The 14344-nt window shown below is 34.5% G+C and overlaps 1 protein-coding gene across 1 annotated transcript in view; it reads right to left on the reverse strand.

Annotated features, from left to right (window-relative positions):
- TRPM6 (transient receptor potential cation channel subfamily M member 6) overlaps window positions 1-14344 on the reverse strand; it is a 145257-nt gene that overhangs the window by 56221 nt on the left and 74692 nt on the right. The window contains exons 22-24 of the mRNA XM_051972081.1: window positions 10051-10225; window positions 9738-9852; window positions 3405-3610 (exon numbers count right to left, since the gene is read on the reverse strand). Coding sequence (XP_051828041.1) covers window positions 3405-3610; window positions 9738-9852; window positions 10051-10225 — 496 coding nt within the window. The remainder of the gene's footprint in view (window positions 1-3404; window positions 3611-9737; window positions 9853-10050; window positions 10226-14344) is intronic.

The following is a 14344-nucleotide window of genomic DNA, read 5'->3' on the forward strand; positions in this document are numbered from 1 at the left end:
AGATCAAATGAAAAAATGTTTATACAGTGCTTAGTGCAGTGCTTGGGATAGAGTAGTATCTTAAAATATGCTAACAAGCCTTCCTCTTTTCTGTCTACTCAGGACATTTCTCAGCCAACTCACAACTAAAATTGAAAGGGATCTCAGAAGCTCTCTAATCCATCTCCTTCGTTTTTTAAAGAAGGAAATTGAGACCCAGAGATAGTTTAAGTGACTTTCCCAATGTCATGGCTAAGTAGAAGCCGTAAAAAAGCATGATCTGAATTTGTATATATTTTGTATTTAATTATTGTCTATGCACATGTTATCATTTCCCTTCCCTTTTCCTTCTCAAAAGAATGGAAATTGGTTGTGGGCAGGTGATGGTCCAGAGTTTACAGCAATGCCCAGGATATAGCAAAAATTTAAATAAAGTTTGTTCGTCTTGACTGTATGTTTGTGAAAGCTTGGGAATTGGGGATGATCAGCCTTGTTCAGGATCTATTCCTCCTCCATTGTAAACAGGCTAAATCAGAGCAATCAAAACATTCTCTTTTTCTCCCTCTCCCTCTCTTTCTGTGTGTGGATAGCTATCTATCTATATCTATTTATCTATGTTACATATTCCAGAAGAAACACTGTAGACAACCAAACAGATGTTCTTCCAACTAGAAAACAAACTTCTGTCTACCACAGCAGAGTCATTGAGATAAAAATTTCAATTCTTATAAGCAGTGTCCTAATCTAGGGGGGAAAAACAATGATAAGCTTTCCTGGAGAATTTTTACAAGGAGATAAATTACTAACACCCCAGACTCCCAGGCTTGTATAAAGAAATAAGTAAAAAAAGCTATGAATATATTGGCAGTGAAGCAGGAAGAAAATTGATCCCTTTACTGAAGCTGTGTTCCCTTTAAAATTATCACTCTGCAACTGGTTCCTTTTAAGATTATCATTCTTAGAGATTGTGTCCCCTTTTCTGATCTCAGAGATCAGGACCTCCCAGGCTCCAAGGAGTCTAAAGATAGGACCCATCCTCCCAGGCTAAGAGAAACAATAATATTCAGGGACAAATCAACTCCCATAGAAATTCTAAATTCTCATCCAATTGAGGAATCCTGGTCTGATCAGCTCGGGCTGTCCCAGCCCTCACCAAGATGTCATATAACAGCTTCCCTCAGCTAAGCTCTTTGCAGATGGCCAAGCAATTTGCTAGGACCCTGCCTGCTGAGCATTCTCTCATCACCAAAACTTCATTTCCCAATAGGTCTCTGCCACTATAGAAGTCAGTCTCTTAGCAAACTGATTTCAATACAACAATAAAGTTTCATTTTGCAACTAATAATTCAGAAATAAGTGAATTCTTTCACTTTTAATCCTGCAGCCGATTAAAGGGGATTTTTAACAGCTCTCTTATTGCCACTAACCTCATCATCACCAGGAATTGAGGGGATTCAAACCTCATCAGCAGGACAAGGCACAAGATGAGAGGGGGTAGGTGGGGTACTATCCTGGATAGCAGTAAAGCTGATGCCACCAAAAATGTCATTTGTCTAAGAGTTAGCTTTGAAGGAATTACATTCATAGTGGTAGATAGGTGATCTTTTATGTTATTTTTATTTTGAGGAGGAAAGGGAATTTCTAACTAGAGACACTTCAGGGGAAAGCCATTCAGGAATCCATTGACCAAAGAGTATTTATTAAGTACCTCTTGTGTGCCAGAGTACTATGTCTATTAGGCCTTGGGACCAAAAGAATAAAAATGAAAGTTTCCAACTCTGAGGAGCTTACATTCTATCCAAGGAAATAACAGGGAATAACAAATAAGCAAAAAGAAAATAAAATCAAGATAAATGGGAGTAGAAGTGATAAAAGGGGAGATCAGAGAAGTTTCATATAGAAAATGACAAGTGAAAACATTTTTAGAGAAAACAAAGGTTAAGGTAAGGTGGGATGAATTCCAAGCTTGGTAAATAACAATACAAACCAAAGAAATTGGAAGTAAATTATTGTCTGTGAGGGGCAGCAAGAAGATCATTGCAGCAGGGTTTAGAATCCGAGAAGATAAGCAAAGTATGATAAGATTGTCAAGGTGAGTTGGGGTTAGGTTGTGACAGGTTACAAAAGTCAAACAGAGAAATTTATATTTGATCCTAGAAACAGAAGCTTTTGTTCAATCATTTTCAATCATGACTAAAAGTTTTCTTGGCAAAGATACCAGAATGGTTTGCCATTTCCTTCTCCAGCTTATTTTATGGATAATAAAACCGAGGCAAAAAGGGTAAGTGACCTGCCCACGGTCATACAGGTAAGACGTGTCTAAAGTCAGATTTGAATTCAAGGAAAATGAGTCTTCCTGACTCTAAGTTCAGCGCTCTATCCATTGTACCAGTTGACAAATAGTTAATTACATTGTGAGGCAACAGCTAGACATTAGAAAAATCACTTTGGCAGCTATGTAGAAGCTGTACCTTGGCTCCTCATTCTCCTCAAAGTCCAGCAAGTATACTCAAGTGGATTTTACTAAGCATTCTTTTACATAGGATACAAATATAGATAAATCTGTCCTTTAATTAGGTCCACAAAAGTTTTGTAACAACCAGTAATTTATATCTATGGGATAATTCAGAATGTATTTTCTGGTTCTCAGCCAGAAAGGCCCCCACATGCATATCTTGAAACACAAAAACTTCTTTCAAAACCAGCCCCAGACTCATTGATTTTTTATAATCACTACATCATACTACCTTTACCCCAAAATAAGATTCTCCACTTATCAAAAAGCAAACAAAAATTAGTTTATTCATTTTCTCCATTACTACCTTAAATCTTCATCTCATTTCTGCCTGTTCAAAGCTTTTTCCTTTTTAGGAAAGCGGTCATGTCATGGATATTACTTTCTCAGTCCTAATGGTAATGAAACAAGTTTTGGGGTTTCTGTAGGAATCTTCACCTTCAAATCCTCCTTTTTCTATTTTTCTTCCTCCTCTTCTTCTTCACTCCTCCTCCTGCTGCTTTTGGTATTGGTGTTGCTACTGCTATTATTACTACTACTACTATTACTGTAGTATTACTACCACTCCTTCTGTTGTTGCTGCTGCTACACTGACATTTGTATTCATGGACAAATTAGTAGCACTTTGTCCACAGACATTTATCATAATTTTTCCTTTATTTAAAATAATCAAGTAATTCTACTCTTCATTCTACTATTGTTCATTTAGTCATCACCAGCAGTCATATGCCCCATAGTGAAATAATTTGAAGGATTGTTCAGATGTTGCTATTTTCCAATCACTATTTAACTATCCCTTATCCTCTCTACTATTATACCTAAATTTTATCTGCAACAAGTTATGTGTCACAACCCTCATATCACTGCCTTTCATTTTTCTTTTCAAGTCAAAAAGCTAACCAATACTTACTTAATCCAACATCACCTTCTTCTTGATCCAATTCATTTGGGTGATGATTTCGGCGATGGCAGAAACAACAGAATAGGAGGCATATATGGCTCAATAAGATGAAAGGTGGAGGAAGCCATGGTTTCTCATGATAAGTCATGATGTATCGGTAGCGATTATATTTCCACAATTTATCTGAAATGGCCTTCATCTGATGGAAAACATTGCTATGAAAGGAAGCAAGAAAGGCAATTCTGACATATTCAAGCTGTTTTCCAATTTTTATGGGAGATCTGGTTTATTATATCCTAAAAACATCATACTAGTGAAACAAATGCCCCATGGCCTTATATTTTTTATTTTCTACCAGTTAACCTTGAGAGCATGTTAATGTGGAACTTATATAAAGGACAGAAATTACAGTCAAAGAGAAACTATTTTAATCCTTCAATAGCCTGAACAGAAACTATTCTCTAGTACTCACTATGCATCAATTTAACTTAAGGAAAATCCAAATGATTGAAATTCATTGGGTGGGTTGGGGAGAGTAGGAAAGTATACACCAGAGATTTGTTAAATCATTTACACAATTTTCAATATAGGAGTTCCATTTATTTAGTAGCCCTTGCATGAATTAATCCAAACTCCAATGATCACTTACTAATTTTATTATTTTAATGCAGTTAATTTAATTCTATGAACTGCCCCCAAGAGAAAAGATATTCTTATGTGTATAGAGGAATTTTCAATGAAATTATGTCAGACAGAGAGCTTCTTATAGAAAAATGGAAAAGGACTTTGAACTTCAGTTTCAAGACAATGAAAATGGATGGACTAGATGCTTCATTTAGTATTCATTCAACAAATATGTATTAAGTCCCTATATATGTCTAATGCCCTATTCAATGTTCAAAGAGCTTACAATTTTGATGATCTCTAAGGTCTCTCCTGACTAAAATTTTACATTTGAGTACATATGATTTTGATTTAATTTGATTACATTCCTAAGTTAACTACTTAACTTAATGATACTTGAAATCTGAACCATCTCACCTAGCACTTTATTATAAGTTACTCTATTATCCACCACTTATTTCATGAATACTAATTCTGTCTATTCAACAAAAGTCTAAGTTTCTCAAATGCAGAAAGAAAAATTTACATATATTTTTATAGCTTTCTCTCTCCTACTCTGCTTGGGTCAAACTTCACAGATATCCAGGCACAAATTTTTAGCACAGCTCAAGGCACAGCATCCAATTTGTCTTTGTATACTCAGAACTTAGAACAATACCTTGCACATAGCCAGTGCTTAATGTTTGTTTTGTTGAACAGTAAAGCAGAATCATGGAATCTTCAAACCGGAAGGCTATCTAGTAAAAATTCTACCCAATATAGAAATCTTCTCTACAATATTCAAGACAAAACCTGTGACCCATGATGAAGGACTCACTCAGTAGTTTATAAGGCAACCTATTCTGTTTCTGGAGATCTCTCTTCCATATACTGAGTTTAAATATACTTTCCTGTAATTCTTCTGTCCTTCAAATCAACAAATAATTATGATAATAGTTCTAAGAATAATATTTATGTAGCATTCACTTCTGCCAGATACTATACTACATGCTTTACAATTTTCTCATCTGATCCTCAAAAAAACCTTTGGTAGTTTTTTAGAGATGGGGTAACTGAAGTAAAATAGTAGTTAAATGAATTGTCCAGGGTCACATAGCTAGCAATTATCTGAAACAGAATTGAACTCCAGTATTCCTAACTCCAGGCCTAGTGCTCTATCCACTTTCAGCAATGATTTATATGACATCATTTCAAATATTTGAAGATAGTAACCATAACCTACACACACACACACAAGTTTTTAATCAGCCAGGTAGTCTAAAACTTAGACAAATTATGCTACTTAGATGTATCTTTATACTGACTGATAAAATATTTGATGAAAAGGTGAATGAATACATCTAGAAATCTTACTTTACACTCCTTGTCATGAATGAAGTATATTTGTCAATATTCCTATCATAGATTTTTATGAGAAAAGAAAACAATCAGTTTCATTGTTGTGATCACAATTTTATCAATGGAACAATTTTCAGTTGGGAAATCAAAGTACAAAGATCACTGTCTCTCCATTGTAAATACTGAGCATTATCTCAGGACATATTAGGATTTTTTTTTCATTATCTGCTATAGATAATCACAGAAAAACTTCAGGATATTTTGATCTCAGGCTCAACAAAATGATAGAAAAGAAAAACCATAAAATCAAATTATGTTAAAATACCTCAGAGGTCAATTACAGTTCAATCTATAACTGAACAATTATCTATGGTAAATATTCCTAAATAATCATTCAGTCTATGCTTGAAGAATTCCAGTGAGGGAGAACATCAAAGTACCTCAGTTTAGTTTTTTGACAATTTTAACTACAAGAAAAGCTTTTATAATAAAGAATGGTTTCTGCTCAGAAGTCACCAAAATAGTCATCTGTGTCCTGGGGCACAAAACTCATTACAGACTGGACCAGCTGTTAGAAGTAAAAGATGACATTTATCTTGTTAGGCAAATACGGACTTTCTACATTCCTCACCCCTAACAACTTTTTGAAGCATTTGCACATGGGAAAAAAATACTACAAATTACTTCCAAACCATCATTTACCAACATATTCTATTTCTTTCTTGTAATACACCAACTCCTCTTCTCAATCCTATGCTCTCTACATAAAACCTCATATCCTCTACTTATTTCTAGTTGAACTCTTAGCAAGACCTCATCTCTTCAAAGTGCTCTGTGATTCCAATATTTCTTTTATTAAGTAAAAAAATTTATTTTATTCTTTCTAATTACATGTAATAATGATTTTAACATTCATCTTTTTAAAATTTAGAATTCCAAATTCTCCTCCTCTCTCCCCTCTCACTTCCTTCAGAAGACAAGTAATTTGTATATTTTATACATTTTTACATATTTTACACATGCATTTTATATGTATATGTTAGCCATGTCACAAAAGAAACTACTGGCCAAAAAAATTCTATGATCCATATTCACACTTCATTAATTATTTCTCAAGAGCAGGAATGAGGAAACTTTTCTGTCAAGGGCATTTGGATATTTATAATGTTTGCATGCCATACAAAAATATCAATTTATAAAATTCAAGTTGTTGTACCTAGCTTTCAGCTCATTACTACCTGTGGTTGCCTTTGCACATTACTTCACAGGCCTTATATGGTTCTCTGGACAGATGTTCCCTACCTGTACTCTAGTGGTTGATATCATTTTTGATCCTAAGTCCTTCAAAATTGTCTTGAATCACTGTATTGCTGAGAATAGCTAAGTCATTCACAGTTGATCATCTTATAATATTAGCAATATACAAAATTACTCTATATAAAGTTTTGCTGGTTCTGCTCACTTCACTTTACATAGTTCATATAAGTCTTTTTTTTTGTTTTTTCTGAAATCTGCCTGTTCATCATTTTTTAGAGCACAATAGTCTTTAATCACAATTATACACCAAAACTTGTTCACCCATTCCCTAACTGATGGGCATCTTCTCAATTTTCAATTCTTTCCTACCACAAAAAGCTGCTATATTTTCCTTTTCCTTGTTTTTCCTTTTTAATCTCTTAGGAATACAGACATAGTAATAATGGTTTTGATGAGGGAAAGGGTATGCACAGTTTTGTAGCCCTTTGAGCATACCTCCAAATTGTTTTTCTAGAATGGCTGGATTCATTCACAACTCTATCTACCAACAGTGCATTAATATCCCAATTTTTTCCACATCTTCTTCACTATTTGTCATTTTTTTTTGTTATATTAACCAACTTGATAGGCATGAATCAGTATTGCAAAGTTATTTTTATTTGTATTTCTGTAATCAATGTTGATTTAGAGAATGTTTTCACATAATTGTAGATAGCTTTGATTTCTTCTGAAAACTGCCTGTTTATATCCTTTGACCATTTATCAATTGGGGAATGACTTATATTTTTATAAATTTAACTCAGTTCTCTATATATTTGAAAAGAGAGTTTTTTATCATAGAAACTTTATGTAATTAAGGGCTGCTTGCCATCTGGGGGAAGGGGTAGAGGGAGGGAGGGAAAAAATCAGAACAGAAGTGAGTGCAAGGGATAATGCTGTAAAAAATTACCCTGACATGGGTTCTGTCAATAAAAAGTTTAAAAAAATAAAAAAAAAAAAAGAAACTTTATGTAAAAAAAAAAAAAAAAAGAAAGAAAAGTAAGTTTTCTCCTTTCCTTCAAATCTTGACTATACTAGTTTTATTTGTGTAAAACCTTTTTAGTTTCATGTAATCAAAGTTATCATTTTACATTCTGTAATGCTCTCTATCTCTTCTTTGAACATAAATTCTTCACTTATCCATAGATCTATCAGATAAAATTTTCCAAACTCCCCTAATTTGCTTATACTACTCTCCTTTATACTTAAATCATGTATTTTGACTTCATCTCAGGGCGAGTTGTTGGTCTATTCCTAGTTTTTGCCAAACTGTTTTCCAAGCAATTTTTGTTGGATAATGAGTTCTTGTCCCAAAATTTTGGATCTTTGGGTTTGTCAAACACTAGATTACTATTTACTACTATGCATTGTGTAGCTAGTCTAGTTCACTGATCCACCACTTTATTTCTTAGCCAGTACTATATTGTTTTGATGATTACCATTTTGTAACACAACTTGAAATATGGTACTGTTAAGTTATTGCCCGTCATAATTTTTTTCACTGATTCCCTTCATATTCTTAACAGTTCATCTGGATGAGTAAAGTCATTTCTCTAAAAATAATTTTTGTAGTTTGGTATAGCACTAAATAAGTAAATGAATTTAAGTAAAATTATCATTTTTATTATATTAGCTTGGCCTATTCTTGATAAATTAATATGTCTCCATTTGTTTAGATCTAACTTTGTGTCAAAATCATTTTATAATTGTACTAATGTTGTTCCTGTGCTTGTCTTGGCAGAAAAACTCCTAACTCCTTTATATTATCTACAATTATTTTAAATGAAATTGCTCTATCGCTTCCTTTTTTTTTTTTTTAACCATAACATGTAGATGTTTTTGTTGTCTTCTTCCAAGTTTTTGTCTGGATTTTCTGTCATCAGAGAAACTTTCTTTGATTTGATTCTTTGTTGTTGTTGTTGTTTGTTTATCTTTACAGCCTATTTATTGATTTATTTTATTGTTATTGAATTCTTTCAGTCACTTCCATTCCTTTCTGATCCTATTTGGGTTTTCTTGACAAAGACATTAAAATGGTTTGCCATTTCCTTCTCCAGTTCATTTTACAGATGAGAAACTGAGGCAAATAGGATTAAAGGACTTTTCCAGGATCACACAGCTAGTAAGTATCTGAGACCAGATTTTAACTCATGAAGATAAGATTTCTTGATTCCAGGCCCAATGCTGTATCCACTTTACCACCTAGTTGCCCCTTCTTAATTTAAAACTTTATGTTAAAGGTGGGCTCTGGTCTCAGGGTAAAGGGATAAAGGGAGAGTTGTGGTCACTGCTGTCCTGGTCTATACTCTAGTTTATAATCAACCATGAACATTTTTCTCCACCCTGGAACTGTGACCAGAGCTCCTGCTTCATAGGAGCAACAAATGCATTCTCTCCTTATGACCCTAGAATTGTGATTCAGACTCCTGTTCTCCTGGAGTCACGAACACCAGTACTCCTTTCTGTCTTGGACCTGAGACTCTGCTCCCCTGCAGTAAAAGCACCAGTGGCTTCCTCTTCATCCTGAAACTGTAATCTCAAACTTTGTGTGGGCAATGCTACAGGGTTCTACATCCATTACCAGAAAGAGTCCCCTGCAATCTTCTGAGCATTTCTCCATTCCCCTTACTAGTTGTGGAATGAGTACTCTCAAAGCTACCTACAATGCAGCCATGTCCACATGTACATAACATAAATTGTTTCACCTCAATCTTTTTGTCCATTCTGGACTTCAATTTGAGACTTTATTTTAAAGCTGTTTGGAAGGGAATTTGGGAGAATTCAGATGAGTCCTAACTCTTCTTCTTGGTATAATTTATGTTTGCTTTCTCCACCCTACATTTCAGCTTTCAGTGATTTCATTTTTTCCCCTTCATCATCATGTGTCTTCTACCACTTTTCATTTTTTCCTTTCAGTAATTTTGTGTTTATGTTAAAAATTTTCCATTTTTAAAATATAAATCCAAAACCTCAGTCATTCATACATATGGGAAACTAATGTAACCAAGAGGCAATAACTTCTCCCTCATTCAAATTCTCCCAATAAAATTTCGGTTTGTGCTACTATATAAAACTGGTACCTACTTGAAGAAAGCAATCAGTAGATTCACCATGATGATATACTGCACAAAGAGATAAACTGCTTGAAGAAATGGAGTAATAAAGGAGCCATCAGGGCAGTTCTTGTCGCTTTCACAAACTACAAATAAAAATAATTTTTAAAACAGAAGAAATAGATTACATTTTGGCATTATTTAACACAGCATGATTTATCTTATCAACTACATATGTGATTATGAATGTGCCTCATATCTCACAAATTTCAATCATAAACTCACAGATTTCCTTATTATAACAAGCTACAAAATTTTTAAAAAATTAAAAATAGTTTAGTTACCATCTATCTCTGAAGCATAGACCTCTCCAAACATCATCCAGTATGGCTGAAATACGATATCTCGAGCCAGTGTCCAAGATGGGGATTCATGTGGAGAAAGAATAGCTTTTCGTGCCACTCCAAAGCTCAAGATCACGATGGCCATCATAATCACAATGCAGAACATATTTGCTGTCTGAAAAACATAATATAGATACAACCAGCTGTGATCTGGGACCACAATTATGTTATTCATGTAAACATGGAACACAAAGTAATAACTAATAAAAGCTAATCATAGTAAAAGAAAAAATACATCTACTATCAGTATAATTGTCTGTTTCTTAAATCTTTGTACTTTCTTTCTTTTTCTTTATGCCTTCATCTGGGTATATCCAAAGCTTTTTTTTTTTTTTTTTTTTTTTTAAATTTTAGTGTTCCTTTACTCTGTGAGTATCTTAGGTCAAAGTTACCCACAGCCAAACAAAACCCTTTGAGAGTAAATAATCTGTCTATCCTTACTGTCTTGGAATTAAATTCATCACACCAATCTCATGAAGAAAACTAAATTTTAACTGTTCTTGGAATAGTCCTGATGTTAATAATTCATTCAGAAATCTGCCTCTTCCTTTCCTTTACTGTCCAGCTCTTGGGAGGTGTGATATATCTCATTAGTAATATTAAAAATAGGATGAATAGAATAGTAGTCAAAAAAACTCACATTAGGTAAATTCGTTTTATCAAATTTTCATTTTATCTGACAAAATGACATCTATTCTATCAATCTATTTATTACATATAAATGTCAAATTCATGAAAACCAAACATACTCAAACAATCTAATCCTAGACAAAAATTTTGGAATTTTTTTCCATTTCGCCCATTTTGTTTTTTAGAGAGCTATTTTCTGATTCCAGTTCACTAATCCTACTTTTCAAAGATTTTATGTCTTTAACCACTCTGTCTTTAAATGAGTGGGATGACTTCTCTAGGCTCTTTTGCCAGGCCTCCCTCTCCTTTTCCCATTTTTCTTCTAGCTCCCTTGTGAGAGCCTTTTTAATTACTTCTATGAGGTTCATCTGTGCTGAGGAACAGATGATCTCCTCCTTTGGAGATTCACCTGGGGACTGTCTGTTTTTAGTCTCCTCAGGATTTAGAGTCTGCTCTCTATCTGTATAGAAGCTGTCAAGAGTTAAAGTCCTCTTCAGCTTCTTGCTCATTCTGTCTAATAATCAAAGACAAACTAGCAAAGAAAAACAGAAAAAACTGGAGTCTTTCTTTGGGGGAGGGGCTGGGTGTGTTACCGAGCTTCCTCTACAGACTGCAGGGGGCAGCAGTGAGGCACTAGCAGGACTGTGTGCGCCTGCGCTCTGAGATCCCAGAGCGTGCTGAGTCACTGAGGGGGGGAAGGGGGGGCGGCCAGGTCCCGGGAGACTCCAGCTGTTTGGGGTTGTATTCTTCAGCCCCGGTGTTTTTAGCTTCTCTGCTGGGCTGCTGACTTGCTGCCGGGGGCAAAGTATCCAAACCTGTAGCGAAGCTCTCCCTGCAGAGACGGCTGCGATCACTCCCCACCCCCTCTCCGGTCTGCTCCCGTGCTCTCACTGTCGCTGCCCGCCGCCTGCACCCGATCTAAAACCGTCCCAGCCCTCCAGTAAAGACAGACCTTTCTTGGCGAATCTCAAGGATGGCTTCTCTTGGTAACTATTTGTGGGTTTTTTTTCAGTCAAGCATTAATTCAGAGGCTTGTAATGAAATGGATAGTGAGAGAAAGCATGGAGCTACACAGCTGTGAGCCTCCTCTCCGCCATCTTAACCGGAAGTCCAATTGTGACAAAAATTTTGAAAAAGACAATTTGTCTTTTAGATTTCATCTATTGTTTTTTTCAAATTCTATCCTACATGATGCAAATATCCTCAACCAAACCTTTCTCTGTTTTTCACCCAGGATTAGTAGCTGTTAAAGAAAGGATCATAGAGAATCTAATTTCACTCAAATAAAAACATCAAGATGGGGAAAACTAAAACTACTGCCACACAGAGTCTAAGGAGGGAAAAAAAAGAAGAAAAAATAGCTACTTAAGTTCATTAAACATACGGAGGTGTGTTTCTACGCAAATTCAGTGTTCATTTGTAGAAGCTTGATGGTGCCATGGATTAAGAACTAGGCCTGAACATGAAGATCTGATTTCAAATCTGGCCTCTGATACTTTCCAGATATGTGATCCTGGGCAACTCTGATTGCTTTAATTTCTTCAAATGAAAATAGGGATAATAATAGTGCCTACTTCAAAGGCTGATTACAAAGATCAACAGGTAGAAATATAATATTTCTAAAAGGTACTTAGCATAGTGCCTTGCAGTTAATCAGTGTTTAATAAATACTTATTCTCTTCCCTTTTCACTTGGCTCAAATATCACCTGGCACATAGCTTGAGAGTAATATATTCTTGAGCTTGAAAATGTTTTACTCCTTTTTGGGTATTCTGATGCTTTAAAATTTGTTTAGAATCATTATTCAAAGTAATTTGGAGAGGTTTGGAGGAAAAAGTTGGGGGAGTTCCTGCCTTTACTCTGCCATTTTTTCTCCACCCTTAAGTAATATTCTTGCTGAAGTCAATATGTATATACTAGCCATGTTGTTATTGTTGTCTAGTTGTTTTCCAACTGTGTCTAAGTCTAAATGATCACATTTGGGGCTTTCTTGGCAGAGATATTGAATTGGTTTGCCATTTCCCTGTCCAGCTCATTTTATAAATAAGGAAACTAAGGCTATGTGCCCAGACTCACACAGCTAGCAAGTGTCTGCAGCCAGATTTTAACTCAAGAAGATGAGTCGCTTCCTGATTCCAAGCAAATAAATATTAATTATCAGTGATATGACGAGAGCAAGCTCTTTCTTTTCCATAAATGTTTCCCAAAGTATATAAAAAACTAATCTTAGGGCTATATGAAAACGAGACTATTCCCAGACCATGATAAACAATCAAAGAATATGAACAACAATAGTTCTCAGAAGATGAAATGCAAGATATCAACAACAATAGTTTTTTAAATGATCCAAATGCTTAAGAATTAGAGAAATGCAAATTAAAGAAACCTAAAGTTTCTCCTCTCACTCATCTGATAAGCAAAGTTGACAATATATAACTTTGGTATAGCTTTGAATTGGTCTATCTATTTTAGAAAGCAATTTGGAACAATGTCCAAAAAACAATACAAAAAAAAAAAAAAAAAAAACCTAAATGGTACATATTGCTTGACCTATATATATATATATATATATATATATATATATATATATATATATATATCCCAAAAGGATAAAAGGAGGGAAAGGCTCCATTTGTACAAACTTCTGTATCAGCATTTTTTTATAAAGTCAAAGAACCAGAAACTAAAGGGGTACCCACCAACTAAAAAGATGTCTGAACCAATTATGGATAGAAATGAAATAGAATACTATCATGCTAGAAAAAAGGGAATGTTTCAGAGAAGCTTAGGAAGACTGAAATGAACTGACAGAGTAAATTGAGGAAAAAATACTTAAGAGAACAATTTATACAATAACAACAGTAAAAGAGAGACAACTCTGAAAGACTCAATAACTTATAGAAAAATTGTTTTTATATTGTTTGGAAAAATAATTATACCATTTATATCCAACCTTATTTGATTAAAGATTGTTCATACCCAGAATGTTGCCTGATCCCAGGAATTCTCTACAGACGACTGTGAGCTTCTGCCCAGGTTCTAGATCCACCAAAATCATTCTTGTTTTGGGTTACCACACCCAGGACTTGTAATGGATACACCTAATCTTGTGATTTGGGCTCCCTTGTGTTTAGATCAAATTAACTATGTCATTCATATGCATGAACCTTGTTTAAATTTTATATAACATAAACCCTCCAGAGCCTGCACAAAAGAGAATTTCACTAGTGATAAAGATTGATGAAGGTTTATTTTGTGTAAATAAAACAAATGTAACCACTTCTCTTTCAAGGGATGAGAAACCTTCATCGCTGGTCCACTGGAATCATAGTTTGTCATTGCATTAATAGAATTGTTCATGAGAACTAACTCCCAAATCTGAAATAGCTTTAGGAAAAAATATAGCAGAATGTTGTAAAGGAGAAAGGAGGTGTGAGTCCAAGATACAGAAAAAAACATACATTTTTGAACATGATCAATATTGGAATTGCATATATGTTTCAAGAGTTTTGTTTTGTTTTCCTTTCCTCTTCAAACAATGGAAGATGTAGAAAAGAGAGAAAATAATACTTTTTAATTGAAAAAACTTTTATAAAGAAAGAAA

This window comes from Antechinus flavipes, chromosome 1, assembly GCF_016432865.1.
Source record: "Antechinus flavipes isolate AdamAnt ecotype Samford, QLD, Australia chromosome 1, AdamAnt_v2, whole genome shotgun sequence".
Classification (NCBI taxonomy): Eukaryota; Metazoa; Chordata; class Mammalia; order Dasyuromorphia; family Dasyuridae; genus Antechinus; species Antechinus flavipes.